General features: G+C 42.1%; 2 protein-coding genes across 6 annotated transcripts; both read right to left on the bottom strand.

Moving 5' to 3' along the window:
* Window positions 1-1352: 1352 nt before the first annotated feature.
* Window positions 1353-16759, bottom strand: NDC1 (NDC1 transmembrane nucleoporin). 4 transcript variants are annotated; one of them, XM_009088747.4, is made up of 18 exons: window positions 16681-16759; window positions 16267-16387; window positions 15234-15335; window positions 14895-15069; window positions 14289-14427; window positions 12779-12887; window positions 11895-11946; window positions 11269-11401; window positions 10216-10308; window positions 8873-8954; window positions 7879-8034; window positions 6493-6747; window positions 6240-6358; window positions 5959-6009; window positions 5477-5540; window positions 4549-4649; window positions 3462-3622; window positions 1353-2644 (listed from the first exon to the last, which is right to left on the bottom strand). In XM_009088747.4, the coding sequence occupies exons 1-18, from the start codon at window positions 16720-16722 to the stop codon at window positions 2581-2583; spliced, it is 2019 nt and encodes a 672-aa protein (XP_009086995.2). In that variant the 5' UTR covers window positions 16723-16759; the 3' UTR covers window positions 1353-2580. The 4 variants fall into 4 exon arrangements, with proteins under 4 accessions (XP_009086995.2, XP_030082602.1, XP_050833527.1 ...); XM_030226742.2 differs by lacking the exon at window positions 16681-16759 and having other exon boundaries at window positions 16283-16387; XM_050977570.1 differs by lacking the exon at window positions 16681-16759 and having other exon boundaries at window positions 16263-16376.
* Window positions 16760-17144: 385 nt separating this feature from the next.
* YIPF1 (Yip1 domain family member 1) lies at window positions 17145-23037 on the bottom strand. Of its 2 annotated transcripts, none has more exons than XM_018912468.3 (10): window positions 22902-23037; window positions 22689-22762; window positions 21845-22008; window positions 21146-21226; window positions 20952-21039; window positions 20705-20821; window positions 19924-20090; window positions 19230-19412; window positions 18415-18509; window positions 17145-17462 (listed from the first exon to the last, which is right to left on the bottom strand). In XM_018912468.3, the coding sequence occupies exons 2-9, from the start codon at window positions 22717-22719 to the stop codon at window positions 18420-18422; spliced, it is 921 nt and encodes a 306-aa protein (XP_018768013.1). In that variant the 5' UTR covers window positions 22720-22762; window positions 22902-23037; the 3' UTR covers window positions 17145-17462; window positions 18415-18419. The 2 variants fall into 2 exon arrangements, with proteins under 2 accessions (XP_018768013.1, XP_018768016.1); XM_018912471.3 differs by having other exon boundaries at window positions 21845-21978.
* Between the last annotated feature and the right edge of the window lie 964 nt (window positions 23038-24001).

Below are 24001 nucleotides of genomic sequence, written 5' to 3'. Positions count from 1 at the left end.
AAGGGGCATTCAGGCCTGGAGCCGCCACTGGCACCGGGACAATTCTCCAAAGTGGCAGAGCTCCTGTCGAGGGAGCGAGTCCTGCCTGCCTCCCGTGGATACAGCAGTGTGCAAGAGCTTCAAGGACCAGGGCCTTTGCATTTGTCCACCCACAGTCTAAATTTTCAAAGCTCTATCTCAGAAAATGAAGCAAGATAGGTTTTTTTCAGATTTATAACTGAATGCTCAGGAGCTTAAGCCTCTGTTTCATCACTTCTCTGTAACAGGAACACAGATCTGAACCATCAACCACGTACTTCTCCACAGCTGCAGTGGATATAATTTCAGGTACTCTTGACTGCAGTTCACTTGTGGGAGAAGCAGGTTGTTCACAAGGTTACCAGAATACTGTTTCACCTGTGCATGCAGCAGGCAACCCAGCAACAAGATGCAGCTCAGCTTTGAGATGATTAAACAGATGAAAAATATCAGGATCCAGTTCAGTTGCAGCTACACAGGAACCAAGTATAAAAAGGCTTTATTTTTTCCCTCAGTACCCAGAATGCAGAAATGAACTCAGGAGACTCTTCCCCTACCTCACAGAGGCTTCACAGACTGATTCTTATGTTAAGACAAAAGTCTACAAAAGGACTTGAAATACCACCACAGTTTGCCAGGGGAATAGAATTATTCCCAAAGCCAGAGTAAGATGTTATCAGTTACTCAACTTCAAAGGGCACCCAACATACACTTCATATTCTTGTACACTGTGATTCACAGGCATGAGATATTGTTAAAGATGCACTTTTAAGTTAAGGCTTAAAAAAACCAAAAAAGTCTTCAGCTCTTTAAATATTGGAGCTGTTAAAGAAACCACAAAGCAATCAGCTTTTGAAAGGTTTTCTGTCATAGGGAGAATGCTTTGAATCACACACACATTAGCAGACACGTGCAAATCTTTTCTACAACACAAGGACAGACCTCAACCACATTGCCATCAAAAAGTCATCTACATTTTAAGCCTGTTGTTCAGAACTGTAACATTTAATTAGAACTTGCAATTTATGGTTGTGGGAGTGTTGCAGAAAATACCACTTAAATTAAAAAAATACTGCACCTGTTCAAAACTCTGAAAAATTTGAAACTTTCATCTGCAATATTTGGTTCACCAGTTACACCTGAGGTACCAGCTAAAGCATCAGGTGCACATTGCAATGCCAAAAAATATGCAAATTAAATTATTAAATAAGTCAGGCAGTCAAGAGGCTTCTACCTGTGGCAGAAGTCAAGCGTGGGGAAGCTTTAGCTTAACCTTTAAACATTTTGAAAGGTGATCTATCATGTTACTGTGCTTGCTACGAGCCATCTCAATGCAAAAAGAACAATATAATTCTCATTTTCACTACCAAATCTAACATCTGCAGTGTCTGCATTACAAAAAAATTACCTCTCTGTACTGAAGAAAGCAAAATGCAGGTCTCACTGGAGATTCAGGGGTTTCTCTTTAACCCAAACCTTACAGACACCCTATTACTACACAGCCACATCACACCAACATAACTAGCACCATGGCCATTCTCAAATCTTGAGTCCTCTGTTAAAAAAAACAACAAAAACCATAGGATTAACAGCACTGAAGGAAAATGATAGTTTTGTTTCCCCTTATCAAACTAAATTAATTTGCAAGACCATTTAGCTTACTGTTCTCATGTTCATACTCCACACATTTTCCAACATAGCTACCACAGTAACTGCTTCAAAATTGAGTAGTTAATTTTCAAATTATTTAGATAGATAGGTTTTCAGATTAAAAGCTTTAAAAAAAGCAGTATTTTCAGCAGAATCTACCAATAATGTATACCATTTTGGAAAGTTTGGATGTGCTGCAAACATCCTACCCCTCAAACAGAAAGCTGTTGATCTAAACTTTAATTCCCAGTATCATTACTTGGGAGTTTTACTAAATGCAGTACTGTATCCTGTAAGTTTCTGTATAGATCAGAACTAGGTTTGCTAAGTCACCTTAAAGATAAAATCTGAGCTGCTCACTTTCCAGGCAGTATTTGTGTGCTAATAATGCCTTTCTGCACACCCATTTTACTCTGAAGGAGTATTTCCAGCTTACAGAGGAGCAGCATGTTTTATTCCTGGGTACATCTGTTTCCTACACTTGAACTCCACTCTTGATCTTAAAGTGTTATCAACTAAATTTATGAAGCACTTAAGTACTAAGTATCTACATGAATCTCTCCTCAGCCCCTTAACAGAAGAGAGTAGGGAAAGAAAACAGGGTGAAAAATAATGAAAGATCTGAGTGTCAAAATAACTCTGGCAATCTTAAATGTCATAGTCTTACCTAGAAAGAAGAACTGGCACTTTCTCATTTGTAAGTGATATTAAAAGAAGGCAAGATGAATTTTACAAGTTTTATTATACAAAAAATGATCCAAACCCATAAGAACTCTTCTACAGTTCTAAAAGTTTTGTTCTGCAACTTATACTTCCATATGCTTCTCCAAAAAGCCAAGGGAAAAAGCCGCATTAGTCCCACTTTCTTCTTAGCAAGAGTCTTGAAAAAACCAACCGTAGCTGCATCAAAATTTATTCTTTGTAGTCCAGGAATTGCTGAAGTCTTTTTTTATGTTCTGTAGACACTTGTACAGCACTAGAAACAAATGCAGAACATTTTACATTAGAATACAGCACAAAAGTTTAATGCCAAAATTGAGTATACATTAAAATCAATCAATTACACTGAAGCTAAATTTTATGAAAAACCATTTATGTTCCAAGACAAAGCAGCATATTAACCCTTGAAACTGTCAATTCTTATCCTCACCAGCTTCTAAAAAATACCTATATCAGGAAACCTTGCCCATTTCCTTACCTCTAAACAGCAACTGATTAACTTGCAAGGATGATTAAGGTAAGAAAGAATCTCCTAAAATGATCCCTCCTGTACACTGAGCACTTCTAAACTGAGGGACATTTCATCCCCAGAGGGAAAGATGGGCAAATACTACAGGAAGCTTCAGTCCCACATATTCTAAGGCCAAGTATGGAAGTTTGCCTGCTGGGAGAGTGGCTGAGGAAGAGCTGTTGGACAACCAGGCAGCAATGGAATTTCATTATTTGGACCCCTCATAGGATTTTCTCCCTCCAGAACAATTGCCTCTAGTTGATTTATTTTCTTTTCAGCAGCTCAGATTTATTAAACAAGTGGTATTCATGAACTGCTTCTTAGGAGTTCATGAAAAGTCACTAAGAAAAATTGCCCAGAAATCTATGAATAATAAATTTGAAGGGGGACCATATATCTACACAGGAACTTTTTAAGGTTCCACAAATAAAAAAAACCCTAAAATACCACATTATAATATTGACCAGAAGGGATTTTTCCCTAAATTTTGATTTTCACAGGTCCTACAATAACATTAATTAAACTAAATTTAACAAGGAAGCAATCATGAGGAAGTTCTTACTTCAAGTGTTCTCCAAAGACAGTAGTTATCCTGTAGAGGGCTGTTTTCAGAGATGCTCTAAGTGCAAATCGTAGTGTTTTGTAGGATGTGTCCACCAGGCTCCCTGAAATCCGGGGAGGTTTGCTGGAAACATGTGGCAGTTTGAAATGTCTGTCTACAACCTGATGAGAAAAAACAAACAGACAGATTCCTGTCATCTGCTCAATTATTTCATAATGTAACTAGCGACATGTTTGTGTCAAATAAAGCAAAAACAAAGTGCAAGTTCAGAGATTCCACCAAGACACACAAAAATGTTTTGGAGACTGAGCCTTTCCCATCCATCCACAGGAACACAGAAGCAAGTTCTGTGAAATTAGATTCTCTGTTACTGAGTCTTAGGCTAAGAACATCACATGCTGCAGGAGAAACACAATTCTGTCCTGTATTATGACTTGTTTCTTTCACAAACAAGGGCATTGGCTTTCTTTCCCCCTGGTGCCTGTTCTTGGAATAGATGACTTACACTGAAGAACTTTAATAACCTCTAAATTCTTTCCAAGAACCTCCATTAGGGCAGTGTAAAATGGTTATGTTAATAGGACACGGATAGCCTTGGAAATAAATCTGGATTTTTTTAAAACACACATTACACAAACATCAGTAATTTGAGAGTAATGTCTTACTATTAGCAGAGACACAGATTTTATCTCTTGAGATTTGCAATGTCTCTAAGTGCTCCATGTTGCACTAGGAATTGTGTGCAACAAATAAAGATTAAGTTCTAACTCTGCAAAAGATTGTATTAGAATTGCTGAATCCCTGAAATAAACTCTTCAAGTGATCACACAGTAGCATTTCTTTAAAACTAAACATTGCATATTTTCTCTTCCACATTTTAAAAAACCAACAGGTTTTTTTTTTTATTCAGCTGTTTCATAGTGTACATAGTGGCAACCAGCTGTTTTGGTTAGATTAACTGCAGAAGAGCTGTTTAGTGGCAGCAACTTCAGTGTTATGACTAGTCAGCAAGGTTATTATGTAAAATCAACAAGACTCCTTCTCCTCTCCCAAACTTGCCTTGCAGCTAGGAAAAGTTAAGTTTTACCTCCTGAAGAGTCAGTAATGTGTTCAAGATAGCTGGCAGTGTAGTTTGGACAACTCCAAACTGGTCTTCAGTGAAGGAGGCTGCTACCAAGTGAGACAGACCTTTAAAAAACAAGAAATTTGTTGTAAATAATGCTTCAAAAGGTGAGAATTCAGTATCAAAGATCATGGTGTTGCCTGAAGATTCTGCCAGTGTGCTGGAATACCTCAGGACTTGCTGCTGCCAGCTGAAAGTCACCTCAGCTCTGGCTCAAGGACCAAACCACCTGCTGGTTTGGTGAGGTTGGTAAAGCAAAAGAGATTATATAAATAATTATGTGTGATTCCCATCTCCAGACTCTCTACATCCCAAGCCATCACCTTCAATCTGGCACAGCTTGGCACATTTGCCCATAAAATACATCACCAAGGAAACTGATCAACTTTGCTCAGTCAAATGTAATAGAAGATTCTATCAATATCAGTATTTACTCACAACTTTGAAAGAAACAATAAAAATCCAAAATGTAATTTCATACTGTCATTGTTCTAATTCTCTGCAAACCTTCTTTTTGTTTATTTGCTAAGTTATTATCTGAGAGCCTCCCTCAGCTCTCTGATAAACAAAGACCCAGAGCCTTTAGTCAGAAAAGCTGTTGTAGAAAGGCATCATAAATCTGTCACTAGAAAAATGTAAAAGTGATACATGGGTTCACAAGAGAGAGAAGCACCAGAAATCAAGTTTAGGAATCTTACAGAACATAAAGTAAGAGATCTCACATGGGATCTCAAAACTAACAAGTGAATTAGACTTTAGTCATGTTGGTGTCTGAAATGCAGTTGTGTTTTTGTCAAAAGCATTTCAAAGATTTTTACTGTTACATTTATAAAGCGCAGAGCCCTAGAGTTTTCCATGAACCAACAGAGCGGATCACCAGGAAACCACTTACCTTCCAAAGCCCAGATGTGCATTTGGGCATCACAGAAGACAGCCTGGATGGAGGCTTCTGGGTGCTGAGAAAGAAACCAAAGTCCTGTGAGTGCACTTTATAAATAATATTGCCAAACTTGCAGCTTTCAGAACAGACCTGCAAGGCCAACAGATCTTGGGAAATAGCCAGAAAAATCTGATCTAAAGTAAAATTCTTTTCGGACAGGAGCTGCCCACAATGCTACAGCTGTAATTGAGGAGGGAAAAAAAGGGGGAAAAAAAAGAATATACCCTACCTACTTTTCATGGGCTAAGAACACTTAAAGTAAAATGCAGTTTCTAATCAGATGACTTTAAAAAAACATAGTCTTATTTTCTGCTGGTATGGGACAATCCTGCTGTGAAATCCACAGCAAGCAAGAAGCTGTATTTATGGAAAGCTTTAGATGAAAATAGGTTTTAAAGCCATTACTTGTGTCTCAAACACAGGACCACCCTTACCTTGCTGAAGAAATACATTATCAACGCCCGTTTGGACAAGAAGTTTTTTATCTGAAAAGAAACAAAAGATTAAACATATCATCTGCATTTATTTAAGGCATGCACAGATAGTCCTTCTCAAGCCTACCACCTTCAGACAGCATAAAGGCATTGGGAGTGAGGGGAGGATTTGTGGTATATAAGCTAAATAGAGAGGGAAGAATTCATTCCATAAAGTGGAACGTTCTTCCAGAGAGGTATCACCTAAGCTGCACCCCCTATGCACTGCAATTTTACTCCACCTGTTCCTGCTTGTTCTGAAGCCATGTGTAAATAAATCTTGGCTGCACTGCCTCGCTGCCAGTTCTTGCAGCAGAGAGCACTGGTGAGGATTCATGGTGGGAACCATTCATTTGCTGATCTGCAAGAAAAAAAAAATGCAGTATCTTCAGAAAAGCTGACTGCTGTCCCTTTCATCCTCACAATGCAGCTCTCCATTGACAAGGCCACTACACTTATGGCTGTGAGGCTCAAGTGCTGTGGAAGAATCTCTACCTGAAACCGACGTCCACAGCTTTGGTCCCCTCCTCGTGACATGGGGACTTTGGACTGTTCCATGCCAAGGAGACTTTACATCCACAACTCCCATCTTGTAACTTAAAGCAGGAGAGCTGAAAGGTGAACCAACATCAGAGCCAGGAGACGTCTTCACAGGCATCAGGGATGGCTTAACCAGTGGAGACATGGAGGCTCTGAGAACAATGTTGGACCTCTGGGATTGGAATGACGTGTCTTCTATCCCAGCAGCTCCTAGTGACAAAGAACACACTGCATGAAGACAACAGGCTGGCATAATGACTCAGGAGATGGGTTTGTTATTTGATTGCTATTTCAGCAAGTTCTGTATCAGAGCCAATATGAAAGGACGTGGTTAGCACTCTGGTCTTGCAAAGTACACATCAACATAAGCATGGAGCGTTTTCAAAGTTCAAGTTTTCATCAGCTTAAAAACAGCAAGTGGTGAGAAAATAAATATAGAAATAAATTTAAATACATCTTATGGATTTATTTATTTTACTCCTGCTAGCCAACATTACAACACCCCATATATATGTCCATAAAGTGGGCTCTTAGCATTAAGTACTAGAAAAAAGGCTGTCCATAGAAGAATGAAAAGTCATTCTGATTGGCATGTAAGAAAAGGCACGTCTGTCTGCAAATCCAAGGATCAGCAGCATGAAAAGAAATTCACCTGTGACATACCAACAGTGCCTGCTGTTGCCAGGGCACAGCCTGCTAAGGGATTCCACTACCTGGCAGCCTCCTGCTAACACATCTGTGCTGCCAGGAATGATGCCCAAGTCTGGCATGTAAAAACACTCCTGGAGGCTGCTCACAGCTCAGGAGTCAGACTAACAGTGATATTAGTGAATTACACAAACATAAACAGAACCTAATTTTACCATCTTAAACTAATCATAAGAGCAGTTATGCAAATTACAGAGCATCTCTTGGCAAGACTTAAATTCTCCCTGTGCTCTGTTGAGCACAGGGAGAATTTAAGTCTTGCCAAGAGATGCTCTGTAATACAATACAGTATTTTTTCCATACTTGCATGAATAAAAAAAGTCTGATTATCACAGTTTCAGTAAGTGAAACTGTGATAATCAGACTTTTTTTATTCATGCAAGTATGGAAAAAATACTGTATTGAACATAATATCATGCAAGTAAACAAACTGAGTAAACATTGTACTTGCAAGTTTTCTAGCTATTTTGGGATTACTTCAACACAAATACCTAAGATTAATTGGGGGAGGATCTTTTTTGTCTGTATTTGTTTGCAGAAATCCCTCATTTCCCTCATAAAATTTAATTGAGACTAAGGTACCCATTGCTACCTTCATGCTTTACAAACCTTTATGAGCACTTCCTCACATACCTGGAGTCTGTGGAGGTACTTTCAGCTCTCCCACTGGTGGCTTTGCTCTCCCATTTGCTGCTGCTGCTTCTTGCTGTGCAATCAGCCTCTGAGTCAGGTCACTGAGGAGACTCAAACACTCCCGGGATATTGCAGTCCAGTTGTGTGGGTGCCCACCTGGCAGTGCACACAAAGAGCAGGTTTTAACCCAGCTGCTCCTCCCTGCATCTCTCTGACAGTGCCCATGTGCTCTCAGCAGGAGCCTCACTGTCACAGTGCCACTCAGCTTCTAAAACACCACAGGGCATTTCCACTGTGACAGCTTGTTTGTACTGAGAGAAGATGAAAACATGGCCAGATTCAATGGATAACTCTAAAAAGAGTTCAGTGAAACCTGCTAAGCAAGCAGGCAACACAGGCAGTTCAGCCCATCAGATCTGAAATCACTGAACTGCTAAAATGAACAAATACCAGTGGTGATGTCAACACAGTTTTGAAGCAGTACAAACACTAGACTTCCCGATAAGGTGCTACAAAAAGTTCCTGAGGGCTTCTAAGCAGTTTTAATTGATCCCCTCTGCCATATCTGAGTACAGCAAAAGCACTGTGCACTAACTGAAGTTACAGCAGTGTTTGCTCTCACAGCTGCAGCAGTGACTCAGTATTTGTACCTGATTTCCCCTCACACAAACCTCAACATTCAGCTTCCATACACATCTCTTTGGTTATCCAGCCTGGAATGTCTGACTGGTGGTGTGAAATGGGCCCTGCTTTCAAAATCCTAAGCCTGTGTTTCCTCCTGGCTGTCATTTAAATCCAACAGACACCACAACTGGTTGAGTTTAGCAGATGAAACAATAAGAACATAGATAATTAAGCAGCTTTTTGGAAAAGGTACCACAGGGAAGAGGCTCCTGGCTTATGCAGCATACCTTACAACACTACATAATTTCTAAGAGTGTTTGACTAATGATTTTAAAAAAAGGAATCAACACAAAATAATTTTTATAATTACCTGGCTGACTGAGGCTAAAGACTTCCTGTCGTCGAAGAGGAGAATACTGGGAAAGTAACATCAAGTCTTGTAAGGCTAAAAACTGCAAAGAAAGGAAAATATTTTAGTGCATGCAAAATCCACTGTATTTGCTTAAAAAATATGTTGTTATCCATACAAAATCAATCCCTACCAAAGAATGAGTTCACACTGGCTAAAACCAGTCTTGTAACACAAAGAGAATTGGAGGCAAATCCCCAAAACCACCCTGGATGGGGCTGCAGAGCTATTAAGAGCTTTAGTGATATGTCAATTCTCAGGAGTTCAAGAAGATCTAACACTTGGTTTTATTCTCATAGCTCGGGCAGAAAGATAGTGTTTTAAGACACTAAAAAGTCTAAGAAAATAACTGTTTTTTCAAACCAGAACTCAACTACAGTTTTAGGGTCAGTGCCTTATGGGACCATCCTACCACTGCTTTTTCTTGTGATTAAGCAATTAATGTGCCAAACTAAAAATAAACCACATTTCTCACAATATTCAAAACCCTATTATAAATTGGACAATTTCATGACATTTGAGATCATGTATTAGATTTCCTGTTCCTTTAATTGTTTGTGCTCAACTCTTCCATACCTATCCTCAGACAATGCAGCAAAGCTTAAAAAGGTATTGCAGCCTGTTATATCTCCAGCCTTATCAGAAATCTGTGAAATCAGTAAAGGTAGAATTTGCATGTGCAAGAAAATATTCTTATCTTTATTTACATAATACCTCTTAAATGAGGCCTCCAATTTTTAAGTGCTATAATCAGTAAGTCCTATTAATGTTTACCATAGACCAAAATTCCTCTTCTTTACTTACAGGTTTTAAGTAGCTTTTTACTATTGCCTTTTATAGAAAAGAAACCCAACTTCCAACCTAAATATGGATATATTTTTAATTTCAAGAGAGAACTCACATGTTAAGAGCTCAAATATATGTTGAAGGGACAAGATGTTGAGAGTACAAAGGTTTGAGAAAACATCTGCTTATGTGACAAGACTCAAAGTTGAGTTACAAAAACTTAAATGCCACTAAGCTGCTGTTTTTGCATCAGTACACACCATGAGACTGCTGCACACAGATCCTACCTCTAACAAATTGAATCTTCAGCTAACAGTAACAGCATGGTGAGCACCAGCAGATGTCACTACTAAACAAATTTTCATCATTAAATGCAACAGCCTGTGAGTGCTCTGAGGCAGCTTCTCAAGGAACTAACACCTCAGTGACCACAACTGGTAGCTGGAAGATGTGACTGGATGCTCTAAAAACACCTTTTCAGCACACACCTGTCAGGGAAAAGGCAGGAGTTCAATTACCTTTATAAGGAGGGGAGGATTGCTGTTTAAGATTTTAGGCAGGCACTGGTCTGTCTCCTGAGCAAATGTTGGTTGAATGGGAAAATGATGACTCTAAATACAAACATCAAAACTTATGTTATACAGAGGAAAGCACAAGAAAATCTTATAAAAGACCAGTAAGCTGGCCTGGAATTTCTAACATAAAAACAAAAAGAGTTTACTCCTTTCATTTAAAATTGAGGAATCATAGAAAATCCAGATATCTTTATGTTCAAATAAATGTGCCCATGTGGCTAATCTCACCATTTCTTTCCTGACTTTTCAGTTAACACTATGGAAATATTTAAAAGCAACTTTGGAAGTTATTTAGCTCATTAAGAAAAACAAAACCATGTGGATAAACAAATCTTTTTTCATCAGCCAAAAGGGCAAAGTCCATTTTATACTTTTACAGATTAATGATTTCTTTTGTCTTCCACAGTTTTATAATACAGTAATTAGAGATGTTGACAAGGTGTTCACCGGTGCTTGTTATCCTTTGAGACAAGTTGCTCACACCTCAGAGCTGCTGTCATGTTTGACTCATTGCTGATTTTTTTTAATGTAGTCACAACAACTACACCTTTCTAATTAAAGCTAATTAAACACCCCAGCAGCACTGTATTTGCCATTTCATTCCATGAGTACTTTGCACCAATACATTGACCCAGGATTTAAACATCACTCGTTTTTCTCTTATCAAGAGTCTCATAGTGTTTTAATTTAAAAAAATAAAAATCAAGTTAGATGAACCATTTTTTCCTCTCTAAGGAAATATCTGGAAACAGAAGCAGAGGAGTAAGAGGAGGAGGTGGCAGAAACAAAACATGAATTTTGTAAGGAGCACAGGTCTTGCTATGAGAAGAAAGGGTAAACCAATTCATGCCAGGCCTCTTGACTATTCACTATCTGTAGTGCATGCTGTGAAAATTCAAGAAATATGAGTTATTTCCTAATAGAACTGCTTTTGAAATGAAAGAATTATCTGTGCCACACTGGTGATGTAACTGGAGCACAGTCACAAGTACTGACCTCGGTGGCATAGATTTTGAAGAGCAGCCAAGCAATGTACCAGGTCATCAGAAGGAACACACCACTCAGCCAGGTATGGTAAAACAAGGAGAGATCCAATAAGCCACTCAGAGTGTCAAGAGGATGTAATTTACTGCAGATAAAATAACCAAGAGGATATAAGGATTTTAGTATTCTTATTAAGAACAATTAATGAAATTCAGGAAAATAAATATGAATTAATAATGACTACACTTTTAGTCAATTAACATATTAAGACTCCAGCCTCCCATTTTAAAACAAACAATAGTCATAAAAAATAAGGATGTGCCCCCCCTGCCCCCCCTCAAAAAAAAACCTCCATAGAAAATCAGATAAAACTCATAGATGCAATCTGGAATGTTTACTCTTTCTAATACTTTAGAGACTTACAGAAGGAAAAAAAAGTGATTTCCTAATTACTATCTTAATGACAAGATGGTTCCTACAAGGGGATGCTGGTCCTTCAGGATTCATTTCAGAAAAGGCCAGAGCTCCCCACATTTGTTGTGGGGAGGCAAAGAACTGAGTCCTGCTGCCAAGCTGCACTTCCTCAGCACAGGAACCTCTCTACAATATTCCAGTTTCCAGCACAATGTCTTACCTACCTGTCTGTATGAAGACCCATCGTGGTACATATCCACACCTTTGGGATATAACCTAGGGGTTCAAAAAGAAACTCTGAAACAAATAACACTATAAAACACACACACAGTAGGCCAAAAAAAAGAAGACAAAACCAGAATTCATGCAGAGACAAGAGACTGGTCTTCTAACTCACATGGACAAGGAAACAATCTGTCTTTGGGGTTACTTTGTTTCAAGAAACACAAAAATGAGAATGAAAAAAGGCTTCAGGCTAGCAGCTGTACACTGAGAGTTGTAGACCTCCTCTTTTATTGCTGCTTCTCAGCAGTGAGTTAATTGTGTTTCCTCACTAACAAAAGAGGGTTAATAGTAATTTAATATTAATTTTCACTACAGCCCAGGCAGCAGCAAAGTGCTTTTAAAGACTTAATGGAATCTGATATAGAACCACCATACTTCTAATTTATCCCCTGATGTAAATAAAGGGATAATAGTTCTTGCATATTTTGATATCATTTAGGAGGATAATCACAACCCTAACAAAGAATTCCTGATTTTTAGAAAGTCCAGTGCAATTATCTTCATCAGCACAGATTTTTTTTTGCCACAGATCAAATTCCATTTTCACATGGGAGGGAGCCATCCTGCCTCCCTCCAAGTAACATACAGGGTACCTGAGAGCAAAGCCAAAGTGCTGATCTTTGCCTGAAAAAATGGGATGGTAGAGCAACATTACACACAGGGAAGTCCTGCCCACTGCTGGAGTGCCAGGCTCAGCTCTGGGACACCACATCCCCACTACCAGGCAAGGGAAGCAGCAGTCCAAAGCCTGACTGATTAAAATTTTCAAACACAGGAATTACAAATAAAAAAAAAAAAAATAGTGAATTTCAGGAACCCTTACCAAAAAAGTAATATGTGACACAGAAGTTTCTAACAAAATATAGTGATTCCACACAACTGTGTTTTATCAGGAGAGGCAAAGATCTTCTGAAACGTAAATACTTGTATTGCTAAAACCAAACAAAATAAGTAGTTTAGTATTCCACATTCAGAACTAATCAATGAAACAGTTAATAAAAACAATACAACAAAAAGGACAAGGTACTTGAAAGCCTGAAGTCTGGATCAATTAAAACTTAATTTAAGGTAATTCCAGGTGTTACATTTATTAATTATGCTCCCAATCTTTCCTGACTTTTTATAATCATTTCTATTTCTTATCCTGTTTCCTGCTTGTAGCAGTGAAAACAAAGAATGGAGTAGACTGAATACATAAGGGAACAAACCAAAATAACCCTGTCTAATGCAAAATAAAGGGGGGAAAAAGGCATATTTAATCTACTAGATTTCATTTACATTCTAAATGTTCAATTAAAATATAGGGAAAATTTGGAAAAGACTGAGTTCCAGAGTCAGTAATCCTCCAAGCAGCAAAACCAACATAACACTGATGCTTTCCTCCAAATAAATAAACTATATATGTTTCCAAATGACTGAAGCAACCCAGATGACAAATGAAACCATGAAAATGAAACTATGCAAATCCAATCAAAGTGATTTAATTTATTTTACTAGCTTGCATTAGGAAAAAGAAAAAAAAAGAAAAAAAAAAAACAAAAGAAAAAACAAACAGAAAACCCAAAGAAACAACAACAAAAAAGGAGAATTAACAATATTGAAATAGATTTTTTTCTAAATATTTTAACTACAGCACTGCCAAAATGCTGCTTGGTTTGCTGATGAACTGAATGGTCAGCAGAAGGCAGCACATGTTTTCCACTATAATACAACCAACCTTGGTTAAAGACATCTCTTGCCAAATTGGCTGGACTGTGTCACTCTGGGAATCAGGCAAAGTTAATGGCCACTGTGAGGCTGCAGCAACAGAAGTATTTTTAAGGTGATGTTTCACACTGCTACAGATTTCTGCAAGACTCCTCCAGAGGAATTAATGGAATTTCAGTTTCCATAGTGCTACACACACAAAAAGGCTTTGGATGTTGAGCTCTAAGCAAGATTTAATGTGCTATTTAGAACTGAAAGGGCTTTCTTTTAATTGTCAAGATTTTCAGCTTTTAGGTGACCCTTTTTGTCAGTTCCTGAAATTGATATCCAGTGTGTGCACATTGTCTTTTCCCTGTAGTTCACTTGCCACCTCAGCCAGCTTTTAACAGGCTGTAGTCTAAATGTTAAAGAGTCAGAGCATCTCAATTTCTGCGTTTATTTAAAAGGAGCTGAGCAGGAGGAGTAGGATGAACACTGCTGGCACTTAAAGCTGCGTGTACACTTCATCTATCAGTGACAGCAGCTGCACACAGGCAGCTCCTGCTGCCACACTCAAATTATCCAGGCTTTTTGAGCACTCTTTCACTTATACATGTCTTTCTACAAGGTTGCTTTAAAGCTCTTACCTGTATGATTGGAAATGGCAAATAATTCATGTTGTTAATAAGAAAGAAAAGGCTGTAGCTGTATCCCAAGAAAGCGCCAGAAAGAAGAAAGAAGAGGTGATACTCATTTAGGCACATCTGAGGAACGGCATCTTCTAGGCTAAAATAGAAAACTTAGAATCAATTCTGAGTTCCAAACAAAAAGCTGTTCAAGCCTTAGGAAACTCAAATCAGAAGTATGATTTTACTTTGCTGACCAATACATCTGATGATATCTCAGCAAGTTTTTTGCTAAAGTAGGAATCCCACCACCTGTTTTTGTAATTCATGCATGAAATATATGTCATTAACCACAAGACCAGGACTTAGTTCAAGTGACAACCAACTTGTTATCAAGAATGAAGAATCCACTAAGAATCCTGGAAATGTAGTTTTTCTGGTCCAGTTCTCTGTGCATTGTAATGTTTACAAAGGGGAGCTTTTTTGTCCTTTAATAAAGAAAAATCAACATATAAGAGCTGGGTTTTGAGAATACCCAAATTCTTGGGATTCTTTTTGAAAGAAACAATCAGTAAATACATTGTACAATAAAAGTTCTTTGTTTATCTTTGACACGCATTCAGTTACCTTTCTGAGGGTGTGCAGGACACAGCAAGAAACTGGAACCTCCCTTTGGTCATGACTGTAGCACACCAAGCAACCAGCATTCCCATGATAGCATGAACAAAGGAATGGATCACTTGCTGAGGGTGAATAATTTTTCCTATCAGTGCTAATCGAGAGCATGGTATTGATGGCACAACTGTAAATAAAAGCAGAAAAATCATTTTCACCTCTTATCAATAAAATCTTGCATTAAAATAAAAAAGAGAAAAAAACCCCACCATTGTCAGGATCACTAAATTATAAATGCTCATCCTATCTAATTTAGGTATCAAAGTCAGTTCAACAATTTACACAACCCACCTGCATAAAATTCAACGTTGAAGATGCTTATTACTATTATCACCACAGACATCAGGAAGATACAAAAGATGACATAAGAAGTATACAAATCATTGAAAGAATCTAAAAAAATAAAAATATTGTTGTTCAGAAAATTGGAATAACACAGCAGCAATGCAGTAAGTAACAGAAAAGAGCACTTAAGCAATGGAAAATAATCCACTGAAATGCTTAAAGGGGAGTAATGGTCAGTGGACTTTCCAATCCCACATGAGGTCTGCCCAGCTACACAAAATTTCTGCACAAAGCAAATTTAAACTTCATAGAAGACTATTTTACACCCTTATAGCTGGTTTACTTATAAGTGAACACTCAGAATTTTGTTTTAAAAAACCCAAAACATTAAACTGTGTCTCAAATATCACATTTCCATTAATTTAAGAAAAGCTGCAGCCATCCAGCCACACCAAAAAGGGAAGAAGTTTCTTACAGAGTGGTTCTTTTGGACTTTTCTATTTTCAAGGGAGGAAGGAAGTAAATTCTCTGCCTGGAGCAGCTCAATGACCACAGGCATCAAGCTTCCAGCTAAACATCTCTCAATTTTCATTGCAGGCACTCAGGGGAAGTTATTCTCACTATGCACAGTGCCTGCTTCAGGAATTTCTCTTAGGATTCATGGTACCGTAGAGAAACCTGAAGCTGTTTCTGGAAACAGCAACTGCACAGGGTGGAAGGGGAAGTGTACCCAAGGACTCAGAACAGTCAACTGAAGCACATAACCTGTTTTGGTTTTTTTTTTCTTTCTGTGAGGAACAGACTCACATGAACTTGCAACACTTATTCCTAGTTAGGGTGGGCTGTGGCTGCTGCGGTTGTAACACAGAAACATTTCAAAGGCCAAAGACTATTGGAAATACAAGTGTAACACGATGCCACGGACAGTTCCCGTTATCTGGGACTGAACCCAAAACAACAGAAGGTAGAAACAAACAAACAAACAACAGAAACACAAACACGTGAGAGCAAAATCAGGAGAACGCGGCCGGGCACCCACTGGAGATCCAGCGCACCGGGTGGAAAGGGTCGAGGCCGCTGAGCACGATGAAGGCCGCAGTGCAGAAGGGCAGCAGCAGCACGGACCAGGTCACGGCGGCGGCCACTCGCCAGCCCAGCACCTGCGGGGACACAGCGTGAGGGACCGGGACCCGCCAGCCCACTGCCTGCACGGTGACAATGGGAGGGAGCGGGAGGGGGGCCGGGACCCGCCAGCGCAGCGCCTGAGGGGTGCGCAGGGTGAGGGGACCGGGGCTCACCCCCCCAGACCCTGAGAGGAGACACAGTGAGGAGGCCGGGGACCGACACCATCCGCCAGCGCCTGCGGGGAGACAGCGGGATAGAACCGGGACCGGGAGGGATGCGCCGCCACCCGCCAGCCCAGCGCCTAAGGGAGCGCAGCCCGAGGACCGACCTGCCGGAGCAGCGCCCGCTGCCCGCCCGCCGCCCCCTCCATGGCCGCGGCCCGGCCGCCCGTTCAAAGCCGCCGCCCAACGGCCCCACGTGCCGGAGCCGCGACACTTCCGCCGCGCGCCCAGGCGGCAGCCAATGGGAGGGCGCGCACGCCCGCTCCCCGGGAGTGCGCGAGTGACGTCACTCGCCCTGGAAACTACGAGTCCCGGCGTTCCCCGCGCGGCCATGGCGGCCTGAGGGGGCCTGGGAGTCCCCTCCGTGTCCAAGGGGACAGAATGCAGCCCGGGGCGGCGAGGAGAGGAATTGTCACATTAGCCCACGATACGTCTGTTTATTTACATTTTGAAAGCCTCGCTGGCGGCACGGGCCCACCTCAAGGGGGTCCAGTCCTGTCACAACACCATGTCCTGGACCAAACCCTCCCCACAGCTTCAGAGCCTTTTTGCACAAAAAGTACAAATCACATCGCCTCCAGAAGGCTTTATTCAGAGGCAAAACAGTGTGGTGAGCATAGAATTAAACAAAAACAAAACAAATTCCCCCCCAAAAAGCGAAAACAAAAGATAAAATAATCCCAACCAAACAAAAACAACCCCTTTGTGTTCTAGACTGGGATCACTGGTTCACTCTCCTCCTGGAACACGGAGATGTCCATATGTCCATGGGGCATCACTGTCCGTCCTGCTGAAAAACACATCCCTTGTTCTCGACGTGTCCAAGGTCTTCAGTGAAAAAAATAATCTAAAATAGAAACTACTGTCTAGATGGAGAAACTGGTGCTGTCTGAAAGAAACAAATAGCTCCAGTGAATATTTCAGCTCCTCACCAGAGGACACAATAGGGACATATTTAAGTCTCAATACTAAAATCCATTACTGTCAAATTGATTCTTATTAGGCATCTGGAATGAAAGAACTGATTTTGCAGGAGGAAAAGCCACTAAAATTGACTTGCATGATTGTATTGTGTAATTTTTTAATGTGCCTTTCACTGGGCACACTTGGCTATTTTTTATATATTTATTTTAAATCTAATATAGCTTCTATTCAGTAAATACACTGATTTTCACAAACACAGTTGTGGCTGGTGTACTTGGAGTGGCCTGGCTATTAAGCTGTTCCTGGACCTCCTCCAGAGAATTATCCAACAGAATTCAAATGTCATCCGCTGCTGGGAGCAGTCCGGGATGCCAGGAAGCAAATGCTCAAGCTATCCCAGAGAAGGAATGCAATGCAGAGGGATGGATGGCTCAGGCTCTGAGTCAGCCCTGCCCAGAGCCTGCACAGATGTCCCCACACAGGGCTGCTGCTCTGAAACACTGTCTCAAACATCAAGGGGGAAAAAACTCAACCTGCTTTTTATATTAAAAGGAAAGAAAAACTGTAGTGTAACAGTTTATTACTTAAGTTTCACTTGAGCAGAATAAATTCAAATAAATGCTTTTGGGTTTTTGTAAGGGAATGGCCTCTGGGACTGAGTATATTATTTATTTACATGTGAGTTTCTTTGCCAACTTCAAAGAAAATAACATATCTGTTCCTCAGAGTCTTTTCAGTTTTTACATCCACACTTAAAACTTACAACTGAAACAAAGTTAATAAATTTTATTTATATATAGACCCCATTTAGCAAAATTAGTCTGTTAAACCCCGTTCCATTCAACCACAGTGATGGGGAAAAGTTTCAAGATGTCTGTGATGACTGCAGAAAAAGAAAGTTTAGACAGGGTTCTCACCTTATTTAGTGACTCTTTGTTATTACTGTTGTTCCATTGTGAGCAGGGATAATAGGTGCAGGAATATCCAGTTCAGGGGCATCAAAAAAGTATGCCTACATTATCAGAGAAAAAACATATTTAGAGAGAAACATACAGTGCTGCCTCATCCTAGCTCTTTCCACACCCATCAAGCACAGGTACAAACACAGCACTGAAATGGCAAATTTGAATCTTTCTCTGTTTTCATCAGATTAGAAACCAGTTAAAATGGTGCTCTGAACTGTACTTTAAAATTTAACTGTTAGCAGCCAAGGTTTTTGGAAGAGACCTGCACTGGCAAGGGCTGGATTGCAGATCCAGGAAGAGTTGTGCTTTGCTGTCACCGCCCTGCACACTGAGCTGTGGGGAACCAGATCCCTCTACTCTGGAAGCTGTGGAAACTGAGGCCTGGCTGACCTGCTAAAAGTCCTAAGCCCACAATTTATATTGAACATTTAATCCTTCTAAAGGACTAAGCATAGTACTCATTGGAATAAAGTGCAACAGGATACTATAAAGATTAAGGCTTTGCTGGTACTATGATGAATTGGACTCGATGATCCTGATGGGTCCCCTCCAACTTGGAGATATTCTATGACCCCATAACTGATAATTGAATTCATTACCAGCACTGTCAGGGTCACACTGGCATCAATTTTTACTACGTTTAAAATAACAGCAATTTTTACATTGGAGGTTTTCCTGTGACCAGCCAATCCTTCCTTCCCTGTCCCATAACATGCCACCTGTCCTAGGAAATAAGAGATCAGGGAAAAGGACTGGCAGTGTCCCACCAGACATCCAACAGCCAGCAGGGCGTGCAGCAGCAGGATGGTGGCCACGGTGGCCACAGCGATCCTGCGGTTGTCGTCGCGGACGGCGGGCCAGAAGGTCATCACCAGCACGGAGCCCGAGAGGCACAGCGAGAACACCATCAGCACCCAGCGCACCACCTTCTGTGGGATGATCCACAAGATCTGCAAAAGGCAGGAGAAGGCTGGCAAAAGGGTGGCAAAGAGGCTCTGTGCTCCGTGACACCGTCGTCACTTCCCTTTGTGCACAAATGAACTCACGCCTAAATCTGACACGTCTCTTACTGGAGGAAAGAGTGAGAGCAGTGATGAGCTTTACTCCCAGACCCAAGGGTGAATCCCAAGTTATGCCACTCCTTCCAAGGCCTGTCCCCAGCCAGGGAAACTTGTCCTTGGAGCAATCAGCATCTGTTCCCTGGGGACACAAACATCCTGATTCCCGAGGCTGCCTGCCAGGCTCACCAGCAGCACCTTGCTTGGTTTTGTTGCCTCTGGGGAAATGATGTGTCCTGGGCTTTCCCAGCACCCACAAGACACCTTTACACTAGACAAGCTTCAAGAAAATTAGTAAAATATTTTCCCAGTCTCCAAAATTTCAACAAATATCAACAATATTATAAGAAACAGCAAATCTCAGGCAGGCCACGTGAGAGGGGCTCTCTTTAGCCATACATACCGCTGTGGGAATGTAAATGAAGAGGGAGTAGCCATAGACACACACTATCTCTAGGAATGAGTAGGAGACAATGTTCATGACTTTACTGTTCCTCCACATCAGGAATCCCCAGAGAGCAAGGGGAACAAGCCAAGCGTACGCATAAATCGTTGTAGCTGCTATGGACACTGAAACAAAACAAAGGGTTTAATGTTCTACTTCGAATCCTGCCAGAATCAAAGGTGTAGAAGCATTCAGCATGAAAACTAGAAAGCTGCCTGGAAAGGTACTTCCAAAAGATGAAGTTTGAATTATTAATAAACTGAGAACTTTGCATTTATATCTAGTTTACACCCAGTGCTCTGCCAGCACTTCAAGTAGGTGATATCAGTGATATCTGATCTGGTAATTTTCTGCCTGAGGCCTGCAGGTTCTTGGGAGGCCACAGATCTAGGAAGGCCCCCACCAAAGCACCAGAGTGCCCAGTGCTGGGCTTTCACTCTCTGTACAAGGAGACATCCACCAAGGCTAGAAAATAACTAATTACTCCTGCTTGCTCTTCTAAAACCCTGAACTAGCTTATGTTCTGAAGTAAACAGGGTTCTGCCAGTCACAGCCCATTTTAAGGGCTTGTTTCACAAAGCTAAAAATTTAAAGACAGCAATCAATTAAAAGATTTGTGCTAAATCAAAGCCACGACCTGGTTTCATATTACTTCATTGGCACATTTAAAAAAAGACACCAAAAAACAAAACAAAACAAAACAAAAAACCCCACCCCCCACAAATGACTACTTACAAACCTTTTCTGAACTCAGGCACATAGTGGTATGTTGGTTTGCCCAGATGGATGAAGAAATTTGAGAGATTGCCACTAACAGCAATGGTGAACACGAGTGTAGCACATATCCAAAACGGACCTTAAAAGAAAAAAAAAAAAAAAAAATCAACAGCACCTCCTTTGCTGTCTTGCTTTCTAGGCCAGCAAGTAAAATGTAATACAGACTGAAAATATTTAGCACAGCAATATTTAGCACACCTCACACCTACCATAAAGGTCGGGATTGCTGCGGATATACAGCCTTACAAAGTTCTTCCCAGGGACTGGGAACACTGACCCTTTGATTCTGTCCAGGACCTAAGAAACATAAGGATCTGTCTGACTGACAATGCAAAAAGGAAAAAACCCTCAGTTTATAAGGCATAATTCAGACAACAGTTCTCCTCTGGAGCAGAGTATTAACCTGGTATGTGTCCACATCGAAAAAGGTCTGGTAGTACTCAAAAGTCCAGAAAGGGGCACTTTTCTTCTGTCCTGCAAGCAGCTGGATGGTGGGAAAGGCAACATGGAAAGTGTTACAAGCACACGATTTATGCATTACTAGCTCATTTACACAGTAGTCACATGATTTTGGTACCCAAACTGAAAACAACCATAACAGGGTAGGATTATGTAATAGTTTCCCTCTTCCCCTCCAACAGCTGTTGACAGCCAGTCTCTTATCTCCCTGTAGGCAGAACCGCGGCCTGAGGTTGTAAAGAGCAGCCTGCTACTACCTGCTGCCACATCATCTGGAACACACACCCTCACCACCATGACAAGCTCCTTTTGCTCTCAGAACCACAGAACAGGCTGGGATTGAAGGGACTTTAAAGATCATCTAACTCCATCCCCCTGCCATGGGCAGGGACACTTTCCACTATCCCAGGTTGCTCCAAGACTGGCCTTGAACACTTCCAGGGATGGTGCAGCCACAGCTTCTCTGGGTAACCAGTGCCAGCACCTCACCCCCTTATAGGAGATAATTTCTTCCTATAACCAATCTAAACCTCTTCTCTTTTAGTCTGAAGGCATTCCCCCTTGTCCTGTTCTCAGCATGCTCTTGTAAGAAGTCTCTCTCCATCTTTCTCACAGGACTCCACCACAGGGGTGAGAGCATTACCTCTGTTTTATCAGAGTCATCAGTGCCCAGTAACTCATCATCCTCTTCCCTCCCTGGCTCCTGCAGGTGGCTGTGCTGATTCTTGGGGATTTCGACTGGCTCATCGATGCTTATGGTGGTGGCATCAGGATTTGCTGCAAGCAAATTAGCTGCATCGTCAAATTCTGCAAATAAGTACATTACAAGAGAGGCGATGATCAAGACATTAAAATTTCTGTTCTTATGGCTCAAATAAACACATAAAACCCTCAAGACAGAATAACCACTAGCTTAGGCATGTAGGGTGCTGTCTGTTTATCCTAAAGTCCAAACTGACACGGATCAGCTGAACATTTAGTCAGTCAATAAAGTGTGAGTCTGCTTTCCCTGCCGATCTGCTGGCAGGATGTTACGCTGACACCACTGGAGCCTGCCTTCCTGCCCTGCCAACAGCCCCGAGCCCATGCCCAGCAGATCTCTGCAAGGGGAAGGGAAAGGTGCCTCCTAGAGAAATGGGTACTTTTAATATTCTCAAAAAAACTGACGTGAAATTTTTAATGAAGAACTAAGGAAGTCTGAAACCGGGGCCTTTTGCAAGTTACAGAGCGCTCTGCCCCTTTCCAGCTGTCACTTGCTACCACAAAGGATGGCAGTCCACGATTTCCGTCAACACCGGCTACATTTTTTATCTCGACAGCAGCACAATCCCATCTCAGATAATTCAGGATACCTGACCCCATCCTGACCCCAAAAACAAAACTCCCAGGACGTTTTTATTCCGCGAACGCTCCCAGAGCCTCCAGCGCCTGACGGCTCCCCCAGCGGGGGCCCAGCCCCGCGTCCGCACCTGCGACATCGCCTTTACCTTGGAATTTGAGGTCGTCCGCCGTCGCCATTCATCCGCCTGGGTGAGGATCAGCTCCCCGGGGCTCGACCCTCCTGCAAGAGGACAGGGGCAGCGCTGGGGCGGGTGCGGTCCCCGCCCTGTGCCAGCGCTGCTATGCCCCTCTGCTGTGCCCCGCGGCCGCGCCTCCCGAGCCCCGCACCCGCCCGGGCCCCGGGCCGGGGCACCCCGCACCTCGGCACCACCGCGGCCCCGCAGCCGCCGCTCCACTCCCTTAAAGGCGCCGCGACCGCCGCGCGGCCCCAGCCAATCAGCGGCGCCGCTGAGCCCCTCTACCCCCGCCCCTCGGGGAGCAACAGCCCCTCCGGCGACGCGCCTGGCACCGACCAATCAGAGCCCGCGCCGCGCTTCCGCGTGCGCGCCCTCCCGCCCCCTTAAAGGGCCCGCGGCAGCCCGAGCGCGGTGGGTCAGGTGTGGTGGTGGCTGTCTTCTGTGAGGGAACATACCGGGGTTGTGGGCGATCATGCGCTTGTACAGCTGTTACAGACGTACACTGCGTGTTTTGGTAACTTTTTTACCAGAGAAACACAGAACAGTTTGGGTTGGAAGGGGCACTAAAGCTCATCTCATTTAATCTCCTTGCAGGGACACCTCCCACCAGAACGGGTTGGTGCCAGCCCAGTCCAGCCTGGCCTTGGACACTTCCAGGGATCCAGGGGCAGCCGCAGCTGCTCTGGGCACCCTGTGCCAGGGCCTCACCACCCTCACAGGAGAGAATTTCTCCTTCATACCTACTCTAAACCTGCCCTTGTAGCCATTCCTCCTTGGGCTGTCACTGCCGCCCTTGTCAATAGCCTCTCTCCATCTGTCTTGTCTCCCTTCTGGTGCCACAGTCAGGTCACCACAAAGCCTTCTCCAGGCTGAACAGTCCCAACTCTCCCAGCCCTTTCTCACAGCATCCCTCTGGTCTCTGATCTTGGTGTCCTCTTGAGGCCTCGCTCCAACCAGCAGATCCATGTCCTTCCTGTACTGGGGATCAGCTTGATATTGTATATATGGGAGCATACATATATATACACTTTTAAAATTTTTTTTCTTAATCCTTCAGCCCCAAAAAGCCAAATGCTGGAGCGCAGCAGAGCCCCAGAGCAGTCAGAGCAAGAGGACCAGGACACTGTTTGCACAGCATGTGCATCACCCCAAGGCCTCAAGCATCAGCACCTTAGTCTTTACTTTGGGATTCAGGAAGAACACCCTGATCCAGATGTCCTCATTTGTAAAGCCATTTGTGGATAAGCCTCACAGCTCTGCAGTGAGCACCACATCCCCACCCT

This window comes from Serinus canaria, chromosome 8 (genome assembly GCF_022539315.1).
Source record: "Serinus canaria isolate serCan28SL12 chromosome 8, serCan2020, whole genome shotgun sequence".
Lineage (NCBI taxonomy): Eukaryota > Metazoa > Chordata > Aves > Passeriformes > Fringillidae > Serinus > Serinus canaria.
This window is presented reverse-complemented; position numbering and strand designations above follow the sequence as displayed.

What these genes read in the sequence shown, in the direction of transcription:
- NDC1 (XM_009088747.4), bottom strand. Translation starts at nt 16,722, where the DNA reads ATGGAGGGGGCGGCGGGCGGGCAGCGGGCGCTGCTCCGGCAG. An exon ending in CTTTAGCCTCAGTCAGCCAG is followed by an intron (nt 8,035 to 8,872) that starts GTAATTATAAAA and finishes GTGCACTGCCAG; the next exon opens with GTGGGCACCCACACAACTGG. An exon ending in GTCTTTGGAGAACACTTGAA is followed by an intron (nt 2,645 to 3,461) that starts GTAAGAACTTCC and finishes ATTTGTTTCTAG; the next exon opens with TGCTGTACAAGTGTCTACAG.
- YIPF1 (XM_018912468.3), bottom strand. Translation starts at nt 22,719, where the DNA reads ATGGCGACGGCGGACGACCTCAAATTCCAAG. An exon ending in GGACGACCTCAAATTCCAAG is followed by an intron (nt 22,009 to 22,688) that starts GTAAAGGCGATG and finishes ACTTATTTGCAG; the next exon opens with AATTTGACGATGCAGCTAAT. An exon ending in TCGATGTGGACACATACCAG is followed by an intron (nt 21,040 to 21,145) that starts GTTAATACTCTG and finishes TATGTTTCTTAG; the next exon opens with GTCCTGGACAGAATCAAAGG.